The 14,344-nt window shown below is 34.5% G+C and overlaps 1 protein-coding gene across 1 annotated transcript in view; it reads right to left on the bottom strand.

Annotated features, from left to right (window-relative positions):
- ARHGAP42 (Rho GTPase activating protein 42) overlaps positions 1–14,344 on the bottom strand; it is a 154,462-nt gene that overhangs the window by 23,312 nt on the left and 116,806 nt on the right. Inside the window, exons 9-17 of the mRNA XM_042862489.1 lie at positions 11,737–11,837; positions 10,423–10,532; positions 7,194–7,272; positions 6,134–6,173; positions 4,899–4,961; positions 2,925–2,999; positions 2,169–2,253; positions 920–978; positions 2–107 (exon numbers count right to left, since the gene is read on the bottom strand). Coding sequence (XP_042718423.1) covers positions 2–107; positions 920–978; positions 2,169–2,253; positions 2,925–2,999; positions 4,899–4,961; positions 6,134–6,173; positions 7,194–7,272; positions 10,423–10,532; positions 11,737–11,837 — 718 coding nt within the window. The remainder of the gene's footprint in view (position 1; positions 108–919; positions 979–2,168; positions 2,254–2,924; positions 3,000–4,898; positions 4,962–6,133; positions 6,174–7,193; positions 7,273–10,422; positions 10,533–11,736; positions 11,838–14,344) is intronic.

Below are 14,344 nucleotides of genomic sequence, written 5' to 3'. Positions count from 1 at the left end.
CTTGACCAAGTGCTTGATAAGGATGTCCAGCATCTCTCTGTTCTTCTCCGGTAATTTATGTACAAGTGCATGCACTGCTTCAACTCTGTAGTTCTGATCATCTGATTCTATTGAACAGAAAACAGAAATTACTGACAGATTAAACACACGCTAAAATGAGGCTAAAAATGGCAGAAGTGCCAGTATGCCAAACACATGCACTGCAGTTAACCAAACTCAATTAGCCTCCAAAATGATGAAAGCAATTCAATTTTATCTATTCCAAGAACATAATGGAATCTGGATTTCAAGTAACTTGCAAAGAGCATTTACTGCCAGTACCAAAGCCAACAAAATCTGTGGCAATTTTGACTCCATGTTGTGTTTGAGTGGAATCCAAGATTTTATCCCTTGCTATTTAAAACATCTAAAATTATTGACGGTCTCTTTAAAAATGTAAGAGGAAATGGAGAAATAAATTCAAATTCTAAACTGGAGTTGTCAGAAACACAATTTTCCTCCCTATCTAATTACCCCATTTATGAAAAGGGGATTATTACCATCCCTCTCCAATTCTGCAAAGCAAGCTGGGAAAATAAAAGTCCCTGGACAAGAGGGGAGGAATGCTATAGAATAATTATCAGCCTGTACAAAGCAATCAAACAAACACATCAAGATTAAAGATTTCATGCAGAAAGCGATCACTCAGAAGCTCTAAAAAGATCAGAACAAACCACTGAACAGCTTCTTTTAGTATGACTTCTCTTGTTTTGAGGGCTTTCATGTGGCACTGTCGTCATATATAGTGAAATAGAAGAACTCAGATCCTTGGCTGGATAACTGAATACTACACCAAGGAGAAAAACAGGGATAGCAACTGAGGAGATTAAAGGTTAGAAAAAATATTACTTTTGTGAAAGTTATAAATTACTTTACTTACTAACAGCAACAATGAAATCTTTGTGCAGCTTAAATGTCATCAGCGGTTCTGAAAGACACCTGCTCATAAATTTAAAAGGACATTTGAAAAAATGCATTACTCAAAGTCTTTTTAGTCTTTGCAGTTGTCATTATGATAGCTCTCACTATAAGCATAATGAATATTGGTATATCCAAGGAAACCCAATTCACGGATTACCACTGTATACAACTCAGTCACATACAAAGTCTGAAAATCTCCTTGAGTTGAAGATGGTGATACCATGGAAGTTTGTAAGAGAAACATTACCAGCACTGTAACACAGAGACTCACAGTTTTCAGACTTCCACGCTGTGGAATAGGAATAATACTATTGAAGAACATGGCATAGTGGGCTGCAGAAATAATCTGCCCAAGAAAGGCAAACAAGTTACGGAACTATATACTAAAAATCTAATCTGAGAGATCCTGGAAAAGTCCTCCTCTGAAAGTAGCCTGTAAATTGTCTTAGAGACATAAAAGCACAGCTACTGCTAGCTCATGTCCTAGATTCACAAACAGGACACCTACAAGAGAGTTGTGCTTCTGAAGAAATGCATTTCTTCAGCTAAAGTCATTCTTTTCAGTGAAGTTGATATGCACATTTTAGATATAAACATATACATTTTACTATAAATCATAAGCACATTTTCCAGGGATTTCTGATGCTGCCCTCTGCCAGGGGACCAGTCTAAGAAATCCATTTTTTTTAAGAAGACATGGAACGATCGCCATCTGAGTTTTATGTTTTTATTATGATTACTTTCAACATTATATTCTGACATTCAAGAAGAGTTCTATCTGCTTTTTAAGATTCTGTCTCATAATAGCAAAAAATTTGAAAATTGTGAGAGGAATATCTTACTTGTGAAAATACCAACACCACACGATAAAAAAAAGAGTATTAACATTTTTGAAGAGATTTACTCTGCTCCAACAATGATGCCATGAAAAATCATTGTACAGGAGGAATTCAGAAAAAAAAAAGCTCAGCAAAACATGCTTTTAGTTTACACAAAATATTTTAAATAAAAGCATGCAGTTAATTATATTCTGGCAAATCTGTAGCTAAACAAGGTAGAAAAGTGTGTGACAAATTTTAGATTATTACACATTTTAATAAGGATATTAGACAAGATGATAATATACTCAATTAATACCATGTATAATATCATATTTATAAGCAAAAGATTAATGAGCCATCAAATGAATAGCATAGCATCATACTTACCTGAGGTAGTTTTTAAGTCCGCTAGTTATTGTTTTATTGTCCCAGATTTCCATATCAATATCCATATCAGGAGGAGATTTAGGGGCTGGGAGAAATTTGAATTATGATTGTTATATTTTGACCAACACACAAACAAGAAAAGCAGCAAATAGAAGCTAATAGATTATTCATTTAGCTCATATGATTATTTAAGAGTTAGATTTGATCAATTTGAACTATTTTAATCTCTGACAGATTATTAATGAAAATAATTCACAATTCATATTTAGTACCTGTAAACGGTAAATGCATGCACTATACCAAAGAGTAAAAGCAACACCAAGTCAATAGAGAATTCATAATTCATCTGGCTTGGACTGAAAGACAGGCATCAGATAGCCAGACTAACAAAAAATGTGAAATACAACAACTGTCTATTAAACTGAATTATGCTGTGTTACAAAACTAAGCTTTGGAACACTTCTGGAAAACACCAGATAGATGCCAATAAATAAAATATAAACGCTAAAAGAAGAAATGTGTTTTATCAGTAATTTGCTCATGTGTATCGATGACTCCAAGTAGAAAACTGAATAATAATGTACACAAGGAATCTAGTTAGACTGACTACTATTCTAAGACTGCAAAGTCAGTTGAGTGGCAGCAAGCAGACATACGAAACTGTGGATACTTAAGTGTGCTCTTCTGGGTACAACAGAAAAGCATCATGGTATACGTGCTGCATGCTATAGACAAAGGTACACTTAAGACACTTACAAAATATGGTATTCATCAGCTTCTGCACTTTGGAGTTTACACCACCTATTCTGTACAGCCCCAGGATGGTAATGCCTACATTGGGAAAATAAGAACAGTGAAAACAATGAGAAGATGGCTATTTCAATTACACTCACGTGCCCCTTGTCTGTGTTTTCAAACCACCTCAATTTATTTATGGAAAATTGAAAAATTACATTATCAAGTACTGCTTCACCCTACTGAGTTACTTCTGGGATGCTAATAAATGCATTCCAATGAATCCACACCATGCCATACTCTAATCACAATCCTACATTAACAGAAGTCCTTGCATTGGAACAACCTGTATCAGAAAACATCCAGAGAATGACTGGAAAAAGTGAAAAACAAGACTCCAAAGAAGTCTTAAAATGTGTTACATGTCTACAAAGGCGTCCTACCCAGATTTCAGTGGAAATACTATGTGTCTGCATTGCCCCTTCCAACCAAAGCTTGTTTTCTTTCATTTATAGAAGAGATAATGATTTTACCCAAAATAAAAACTTATATTGTGTTCTACTGGAACACTGCAGTTCAGAATTTAAGTTATGTATGGATCTCCAAGCAAAACAAAAAGTCAGTTTCAATTTATCTTCAGATTTCAGCTTTCTATTTTTTAATAGCACTAAAGCACAACAGATACTAACAAACAGCGCCTAAGATGTGAGATGTGACACTCAAAATATTCTAATCATAATAATTTCACTGTTTATAACCTTTTTTTTTTTTTTTTTTTTTTTTTTAAATATCAACAGCACTTGGAAGTCCAAAGCAGAATGCAAATTGTGATGTGATGTTTTCTTCTTCTCACTCCTCATAGATTTTGTACTGAAATGTCAGGAAAAATACAGAAAAACAATCTTCTCCTTTACTCTGGTTGTGTGACTCAGAGAACAAAAACAGGAAGAGTTTATTCCTTTATTCCACATCATAAGTGCCAACTTTCTGTCTCTAGCAGAATGCACTCAAAACTGTAACTCCTAATTTGTAGATTTAATGTGGGTATGTAAATATATTCTTCTTCCTTCTTCTGGTCTTACTATTTTGAGATTGTACATTTTTCATTTCAAAACAATATTCTAACCTCTGATCTCTGCTAGACAACCTGCAGGTGATATTGTTTTATTAATTTTTATTATTTATCATTTTTTTACAGAGCAATGCAAGCTGTGAGTGATTCAAAAGCTACACAACACTGCTACCTGAGAAGAAGAAATCATGCTGGGCTCAATGCTGCACAGAGTGATTTTCCACAGCTTTTGGATTAGAAGAGACTTGCATTCAGAGAGCTCAGTGCATAGACAAGAAAAGGTCACTTCTGCTTACGGAATACCATACAGCTGTTTAAAAGGGAATTGTCAAACAGCTTACTATGAGTTACAAGATACCACCTCATCAATAGACAATTACTTTCTTTTTGTACATTCTCACTACCAAATACTGGTTTCTACACACTTTTTTTTTTTATAAATGGATAAGCCGTGTGTAGAATGACTGAGTGAAATGATGGGGGATCAGGTTCATCAACAAACATTTGCCAGCAAAGAGTGTTAACACCATGTACTTTTTGGTCTTAAGGTTTCATGCCAGAAATCAAAAGCATAATTCAGTGCACACAAATAAAAGACCTAAACTAAGTATGTGTGCAACAGCTTTCTAAAGAACAAGCTTTCTAAAAAACACAAACCTACTATGATGTAAAAAAAACCAGACAACAAAAAACAAAAAATCAAAACAAGCAAACAAATAACCACACTTAAACAATATGCAATGAACCTTTGCTGGAATTTGTGCCAATGGTTTTAAGCAAAAAGCACATCCATGGAAGGTGAAAAGTACAAACTGAATGATGGCCATACTCTAAAATAGAGCTTTAAAATACGTAGATTCAAAGCATTATTTGATAAAAATATTCATAGTAATCTAGTATATCATCTGTGATTTAATACTTACCTCTTGTTTCTACAGCATGGATACATTTCCTCACGAAGTTGAAACCTGCTTCATTTAAGAACACTAAAAGAGAAGGAAAAATAATTTTTCAACTCATCAATACACAAAATCTCCATGTTTAGCTACAGCCACATTTCAGTCAAAAAAGACTGATACACATTTATTAGTGAGATCATGATACTTATTCTGTAAGTCTATAATGTACGTATACACTTAGCAATAAAAATACAACTTTCTCATGCCTATGAGAATATTCTGCTGCCTTTATTAGAAATCAGTAACTCCACACATAGAGTCCAAAGGTCACTGTTTTACAAGAACTCTCTTCCCTTTGCTGAGGGAAATGGTTTTAAGAATTCAAGACTTAACAAAATGACCAGAGTATTTTCACTGATTTTCATACAACAACATTCTTGCTTCTTGCACATGCATATAACTACTCAAAATATAGCAACACAGCAAAACAATCTTTGTTATTATTTCAAGTGAATGCATTATGCATTAATTCTTGGATCTTTGATGCTTATTCTTCTAATTGGCTAAACAGAGATTTTAGAGCAGCATATGTGTCATCATCAAAATAGAAACATCAATAAAAAAGCAAAAAAAACCAAAACAGACATGCTCATTTAATTTTAGATTTCTGTTCTCAAATTTAGCTTCTTTGAAGACACCTGTGCATATCTGACACCTCTCTTTCTCTATATACTCAAATGTATTTTAAATTTTTGTTTTGCATTTGTTTACATATGTTACCATAATACAACTGCACATAGATAAATGTCTGGATATTCATAAATATACTTGTTTTATTACACTGCATATGCCTAATAGGTACATATATACCTACAAATGAAAAGGTATGACCCATACAGAAATGATATTTCAACACATGGGCATGCATTTACATTTAAGTATAAAGAGTGTAGATGGAAATCTGCAGATTTGTTAAATATATTGTCATTTCAGGACCAATCAATTTTTCTTCCAATTTATGTTTGTTGGTGACACAAAAGTTGAAGGCTTTCTCACAGTTTACATAATTTAGGATATGCTTTGATGTAATCCAATTACATAATCCATCAAACAGCATTTAGAGATACTGTGTAATATCTTCAGACTGATGGAAAGAAAACATAAATAATGTCCATCACACAGACACACATCCAGAAACCCATTTTTGTAATGACAAAACCTGGAAATATTTCATATCTCTGCATAATTAAAGTGCTTACTTTCTTCCTTCTTGCTAATAATGGCTGGCAGTGTGTAGATCTGGAAAAAAACAACAAATACAACAGGTCCATGTTTGTTAAGTCCTTTACTGTTGGAATTGCTCATAGTTCTTAACCATCTGTAATATGTTGCACATTAGTGTCATACACTGCTATGGGAAAACCATCCAAGCTCTTCACCTCCTCCCGATGTTTAATTCCAGCAGCACTCATTCAGGTTAGCAGCTGGAGAGGGGCAACAGCGCACAGCTCAGCTCTGGCTAAGATACACAGCTGTTCTGTTCTGCACTCAAAAGAGAAGGCAGGCAGCCAGCGGAACATGTCTCAAAAACCCATTCAGGCCTTGAGATTATAGATTGCCAAGGGATTTGCAATGAGTTTACAGGCACATAAAATGTATTAGAAGCCAGATGTGAAGACTGCAAATGGGTTAAATATTAATACAAAGAGTGATTTCATTTCTGCACTTTTTCAGTCAAGCAATAAGCTTTGTAAAAATACTTATTTATCTCATAAAATCTACCAACCATTTTTCTCCCTTGGATGCCACGCTGGTATCACCTTATTCAGTGACAATTTCAGAGCTGATTAATACTGAGAAGAAATCTCAGATAAGCCTGTCTTAGTAGCTTTCAGCACATTTTTATGCTCTCTGTAGTGATTTTCAAGATGGTACTTACTGTCTATTCCATAACGCTGCCTAGAGATGGTTTGTTGTGACCACTGCAGAAACTACCATTTCACAGTTTTTTTCTGAACCACAAACCCTATATGACAACAGGGTATCAACCTATACATAAAAATATAAAAAAAAGAACCTCCAGGCCCCCAAAAATTATAAGTAAAAGTTTAAATATACTAGTATTTCTGCTTCACTAATTACTATCTATCTTCACTGCTCATTTGCAATTGTATTTTATGAGAAACAGAAAAGCTCTATTTGCCTTTATTGTACTGCACAGTACTGTAACTAACTCTGTCTGAAATGTATTCTAGCTTCCTTCTTTAACATATATGTTATGAATCTATAAAGGTAAAAGAAAAGGACAAATATCCTTACTGGTTCCTTTCCATCCATAGCTTCGAGCCACAGTTTTCTGTTGGATTCTGAAAAAGCCTGTAGCGTGATGATTCCAGGTCTGTCAAAAACATATACATACACTGAAGTTACTGATCTTTCTCTGCTCAAACAGTAATCAAAATCCAAACAAATACTGATGTGAAAATATATATAAAAGAGACAGAGAGAAGTTAATAAGTTAATAAAATAGACATCAAAAGAGTCCTTTGAAAGTGTTGCCTAGAAAGAGAAAGCACAGAGAGTGAAGTCAATGTTGCTGAGTACTGCAATGGTGCAGGTATAGAATTTTTAACTTAGAGATTTTAAAAAACTTGTTTGCTCTGCATGTTGGCCCCAACTGCTATACTAAAAGGTCAAAAATGATATATTCTCTGTTGATGGAACTTTGACACTACTTAGAAAAAGATTCACTGCAATCAGAGAATAGATGAGGAAACCAGTTTCAATCTTTGTTACTGGAATTATTATATGAACAGATGTGGAAAAACAAAGAATCAACTTAATCTGTGATCACAGATTAGTTCTTTAAGAAATGGTATGACATTCATTCATTCACTTGCCAACAGAGTGCCCAGGAGACAGACTACTTGAAAAAGTTTTGCTCCCACACCAGCGTAGTGCACCTCTGCTCAAAACTTCCAGCACACCATCCAGAACCATAATTTTCTAAGGTAGGTTCATGGTTTACAATTAAAAACACTGTATCTGTCATCTTCCAAAATAAAAATAAATGAACAATAAACCATGACCCTTTTCCATCTTCCCCAAAAGACCTCAATTTTGAACTTGTAATTAGAAAGCATGTGAGAAGCTACTGGGAAATACAAAACAACAAAGCATGTACTGACACATATACCAAATCATCAAGGGGAAGCAAGCCTTGTTCTTATAACCAAGACTAGACAGTTCAGAACTTTAGCTCTAACTTAATTACAGAAGACTAATATTACTGTGAGATGTGTGTATGACAAAAAAAAGATCAAGATTATAATAATTTTTAGTTAAAAATATTTTTTCTACTAATAGTTTCATCTATTATCAGTCCAGTGAAAGAAGAAGTTATGCACAGCAGCACACACTGATGCAAAAGCCCTTTACCACTGTAAGCCATGCTGGTCTCAGCACATTATTTACTTAGAATGTGTAGAAGTAGATATAATTTGAAACACAGATAAACACAAAAGAAATCTACACAAAACTACTAAACCTATGACAACAAGTACATTCAGCACTTATGCACAAACCTTCACAAATTTCAATATTACACTGTTAAATTGTTCATCCGAAATTCTGACCTTCACTGCAGTGATTTCCTTGAAATCAGCTGGAAGTATATCAGATATGCTGCACTTACAAAGGTGGGTGAAAAAGCAGGTATTTCTCAAAAAATAAAATTACATTCAAAGAGAAACATTCCTTCTATGATGCTATCTTTGCATATAACTCTAATACAAATCAGATGCTGACTATTTTTTAGAACAGTTTTTCTACGAAATCTGAGCTGAACATAGGTGTGAAAAATACCAAAGTAGATTTAAATTCATTGTGTTAATTATCAAGGATCACGCTGTGTCTTCCCCATCAGTGGTTCACATGGTTTCTTTCAGTTAACATGGCTCTTTTTTGAAATGTGAACATCAGTCTGCATGTTTTTCCAATGGTTTTGAATTGTAATGTTTCACACAGTGCTTCATACAATAGCACAAAGAGAATTAGCACTGTCTGGTGCCTGGAGACAAAATTTACCCACAAAATCTTATGCTAGAATTTTAAAGATTTGTTGTAGCTGCATATTTGCAAAAAAGAGCTCTTTCCCAGGAAAAAAAAAAAAAAGAAAAAAAGAAAAAAAAGTTGTAATCTTATGCTGCTAAGGAAATTTTGCAGATGTCAATTATTTTTAAAGTTCACTGTACTTTGCAGCTGATTTCCAAGCAACTATGCATCTTGAATTCAAGTTCCGCTTACAAATATTTTAATGCAATCATTACTGCAGTCTTTTTGAAATATCAGTATTTTAATACTGTTTCCATATTTATGTGTTTTTACTCACATTTTGTGTCATTGTCAACATTAATAAAAACCACAGTATTTCTATTTTCACAGACAAAAAAAAAAATACACCAAGCTTTACCAACATGACATCAATGCTGTCCTTGCTTATGAACTCCCACCAAATATTTCTAGGTATTTTGTTGGCTGGGCTTTATCTCCTCTGCTGACACATAAGAATTCACTACCTCCCTGCTGAATATCAAACAAACTGCAGGAGCCAACTTTCTATCAACTTATGAAAGGTATATGCTCATAACAGTGATTAAGAAATGTTGCATTCTACTTATCTTTCAATATTTTGTCCTGCTTTCTGGAAGGCCTTTAACTAACAGGCCATTCACATTTCAAATTAATCAAAATGTACAGGAGGAATAAAACTATATATGAAGAGTGCCTACAGTGATTTCTGTAGAGCACTTAAAGAACTGCAGATAGGTTGTTCTAACAGAGTAGGGGATACATAAGAGACATTTACACTTTACAATGACAGTACCACAATGCATATGCAACTCTACTTAAAAAGAAGAAAGTACTAACTTCAAATTTAAGCTATCATTTCAAGCTTCCAAGATACAAATTTGTCTGAATGAACTCACATAACATTTCTGCTTCTAAACTTTTAACTTACTCAAAAGACTATTTTATAAAAATATATTTAAAAGTACAAAATGTAACCTCATAATTAACATGCTAAACAACAGCCTTGTATGGAAATTTAAAATACTGTAATAATCACAAAATATTTCTTAGACAAAGTCTAGAAATGCATTGTGTTCCATCACAGTTAAAGGGAAAGCTTCATTCAATACTTCTCACTTCATTCCTAACCTTGAAAGAATGAACACTTTTACAAAGAAAAAACTTGTGCCACAAGTTTTGTAAGAAGCCACATTCTGTCTGCATGCAAACATAACATACTTAAGACAATACATATGTAACTTATTAATTTTGTTAGAAAAACAGGTTTGAACAAGTAAGTACCAGGTAAGCACCAGGTCTTGAAAGCTAGGTTAGGCTTGCCTACATGTGGGCATACACAGACGTGTGTCCCTACTACAAGTGCAATTGTTATAAATTATTTGCAAATTGCTTTTTTTTTTTTTTTTTAATTTCTTCATTACTCTTAATATGTTAACATAATGAAAACAATTCAAACCTCTCAAATACTTCGATATCAAAACAGAAGCGTTTGTCAATTGAGTCTGTCTTTCTCCTGATACAAGATTTCAGCTTGAATATTTCTGGTGAGCTTGTGACAAGGCCATTCTACAAAACAAAACAAAAGAAAATTAGTACAGGCAATAGACTGGTATAGGCTACACATCTAAAATTCAACTGTGTAAACAGTACCAAAAGCATTCTCTAAGAGAAGAGCTTAAAAATATTTACGAACTTTTCCAACAATTTCTTTGCATACAAATTAAGACTACATTTAGCTCATAGTATACAGCTGAAAGGAATGGCTGATACATCAGATGGGTGTAAAAAGGACCTCAAAAAGTTGGAGAAATGGGCTAAAAGGAATTTTATAAGGTCCACCATGGGGAAATGCCAAGTCCTGCAGAGGGGAAGGAATAAGCTCAGGCACCAGGAAAGCAGCCTGGCTTGTATCTTCAGACTCTGGTGGCAACAAGCTGGCCATAAACCAATGTCCTTTTGAAGCAAAGAAGGCTAACAGCCTTGAACTGCATCAGGCAGAGTGCTGCCAGCAGACTGAGGGAGATGATTCTACTTTCCTCTCTGCTCAGTCCTGGTGAAAGTCATCTGGAGTGCTGCGTCGGGTGCTGAGCTGTTCAGTACAAGAGACATGAGCACAGTGAAATGAGTTTGGAGCACCTGTCAAATAAGGGCAGGCTGGAGACACCTATGACTGTTCAAATACAAAGTCCTCCAGTGCTTACAAATAGCTGTGGGAAGAACTAAAGAAGATGGAGACAGATTCTTCTCAGCAGTGCCATGTGTAAGCATAAGGTAATGGCCCCAAAATGAAATACATGAAATTCCATTAAGATGCAAGGAGAACGTTTTCACAGTGGGACTGCTTGAACACTGAAACAGGCTGCCTGCAGAGGTTTGTAGGGGTCTCAGTTAATGAAGATGTTTAAAACCTGACTGGAGCGGGTCCTGAGCAATTTGTTCTGGTTCTGGACATGCACTGAGCATGGAGATTGAACTAAACAACCTTCAGAACTTTCTTTTAAATGTTGTTCATTCTATGACTGTGATTGCTTTCCTAGGCATTTGGAACCACCATATTAGAGGAGTTATTTAATATGGATTTCATGTGTTATATAATGAACATTTTTATTTAAATACATTATGTATCTATCTAAAATGTACACTGTTTCATGTTTGAAAGCAGTTTAATACTCTTTTCACCATTTTTTTTTTATTTTAACATCTGCTGAATGCTTAATGTAAAGTATGGAATATAGAGTTCATGCACGTGCTGGAGGTTGTGCAAACTCACCACTTTTCCACCAGATTTAGTTTCAGCTATACTCATTGTAAATGTTTTTGTTCCTTTATCGTAAGTGCAGTAATGTTTTATCCATGTAAATCCAAGTGGTCCTGGATTAAAACAAAGTATAAGAAAAAGTTATTTTGACATTTAATTGCTATTTCAGACAGAGTTAGGTAGAGTAGAGAGATAGAACATAAAAGTCCACATGCAGCATACAAAATAAAAAACTTCTCATTTTTTAATTTGAACATGTTCAGGTCTTATTTCCATGCATTTCAACTTGATGTTCCAGCTGATTGATTTTCTTTAGCAACTAGATGGATAGAGCATTCTATTACCATAGAGAAATAGGAAATGCAGATCTTGAGGATTATTCTGCTTAGGAAATTCAACTGTACAGTACTGAACTCCTTCTTTGAAGAAGACCATACATCTAGTACTAGACTCATACATTTAGACAGAACCATGAAATTTCTCTTTACTTTCAGAGTGCTTATCAAAGGTAACAAATACTTCAGGTAACATCACAGCAACTTTATTCCTCTACCTGTTATCTTCTGGACACAGAGTAAAATGGCAATGACTCAGACATAGATTTTATCTTATGCAATTGAACACTAGCAGATTATTTCATTATAGAAATAGACAAGAAGAAAAAGAACAGTGGACTCGAACACAATAGTGGTTTAGAGATGAGGGATAAAATGCTGAATGGCAGAGGTGGCACCTTCAGCAAGAAACATTGGCCTTTTATCCCTTGGAATGATTTTCTGACAGGGAAGAGGTGAGTATAACAGCAGCACTGAGTCTGAAAAGAAGGCTGATCCATAAGACAATTGGTCATGCTCATTGAAGAGAAATATAAAGCCATTCTTTTGAAAATGAAAATAATAAATGGTCAAAACTATTCACAAACTGTCAATTATACATAATAACAGCATCATACTAGAATGTTCTTCAGAATACACTAAACTTTGAAATCCATACATTAAATCTAGAATGATCGCCAAGTAAGTGGATGTATCCTTTACCCAGGAGATGTCACACTACATTTCTCCTTAACCCACCTGCAAAATATAGGATTTCTGATGTAGAAGATGTTTTCAACCCTGGCGTACGTAGTGCTTTGCTCTGGCTATGAATCTTCAGTGAACACAAACAGAAAACACTCTTGAACTTAAGCTCAGTGGTATTTTAAACAGTGGCTGCTAACCTAGATTAGATACAGCCTTGCATAATGCCTGCATGACAATTCTTTGCTGTGAAGACACATTTCAAGAATTCTCTCCACATCCTACTATAGCCAGAGCTCCCCATGTTTTTCTAAAAAAATACCGACAAAACAACTTCACTGCTTAATGCACCACTGAGAACAAGACGAGCTCCCCAAATGTTACACATAAATGTAGAAGGGTGCTGCCCTGCAGAAGACAGGAAAATTCAAGCTTTTGCAGTGTGACTGCTGCTCCTTTGGTCCAGCACATAATGGCTGTATGTGCACTGGTATGAAACAGTATTGGGAGCACTGGTGGTCAGTAGGCAACCGAAAGTCAGAAGATAACTTGGACATGACTTTCTGATTTTGGGGGACGGGAAACATAGCAAAGAGAATTGGATATTTTCTGCAAGGTTTTGCAATAGCAGAGTACAGTCCCACTTGTTTTACAAGCAGTGACACAGCTTATGGGTACTCAGAGGTGAAACAAACTGTGTGTGAAGTGACACAAAGAAGTAATTCCTTATGGAAAATATTATGCTTCAGAAACCAGCATTCAAACATGGCCTCCCTCCACAAAGTAATTACAAATGAATGCATAAAAAGAAATTAAGAAGCTGGACAGATAAAGCATTTTAACTGTGTAATGTAAATCAGAATAGCACATCAATCCACTTATGAATTTCCAAGCCCTTTAAACAGGAGTAACACTTGCGAAAAATATGATACTAATTTTCTGAAATACAGTCCATCTGGACCCTTTAATTCTTTTTAAAATGAAGAAGTTCTGAGTTAAAAAAAAAAAAAAAAGTATTTTACAGGTTTTGTGCATTTTTTTAAAATAAATCAAACTGGAAGGTGTTAAAAACAAGCCTAGTAATTTTGCTATAGATGCAATGGCTTTGGCTTCTAAATGCAGCCTCCCAGAAAAGTGCTGGACATATGAAAGTTTCCATTAGCCATACAAATCAAATGCCTGGCAATACAGAAATACAGCAGTAGAATTTTACAGGGGCTATTATAAAAACTCAGAGAAAATCCTCCCTAACTCTTTGCAGGGAAGAAACACAGTGGTACTTGTTAATCCAACCTCAGAATTCTGTCAGCTGTTCTGTTCCTTTTTTCACATAGCAAAATAAAATGTACAAATCTAATTCAAATTAGATAGCACCAGATAGCACCATTAATTCTTTCAGAAGGATGAGTCATCTTGAAGAAGTTTTAGATGAGTTTAGAAGTCATCTGCTTTTTGTTGGCCAACACCTACATTTAACTTCAGTTCTTTTACTCATAACCGTACAGCTAAATAAAAGAGTTTAAAGGCCTTTCTTTTATTTTATTTTATTTTATTTTATTTTATTTTATTTTATTTTATTTTATTTTATTTTATTTTATTTT

Source organism: Lagopus leucura, unplaced genomic scaffold (assembly GCF_019238085.1).
Source record: "Lagopus leucura isolate 7727_CA_CO unplaced genomic scaffold, USGS_WTPT01 Super-Scaffold_702, whole genome shotgun sequence".
Classification (NCBI taxonomy): domain Eukaryota; kingdom Metazoa; phylum Chordata; class Aves; order Galliformes; family Phasianidae; genus Lagopus; species Lagopus leucura.
This window is presented reverse-complemented; position numbering and strand designations above follow the sequence as displayed.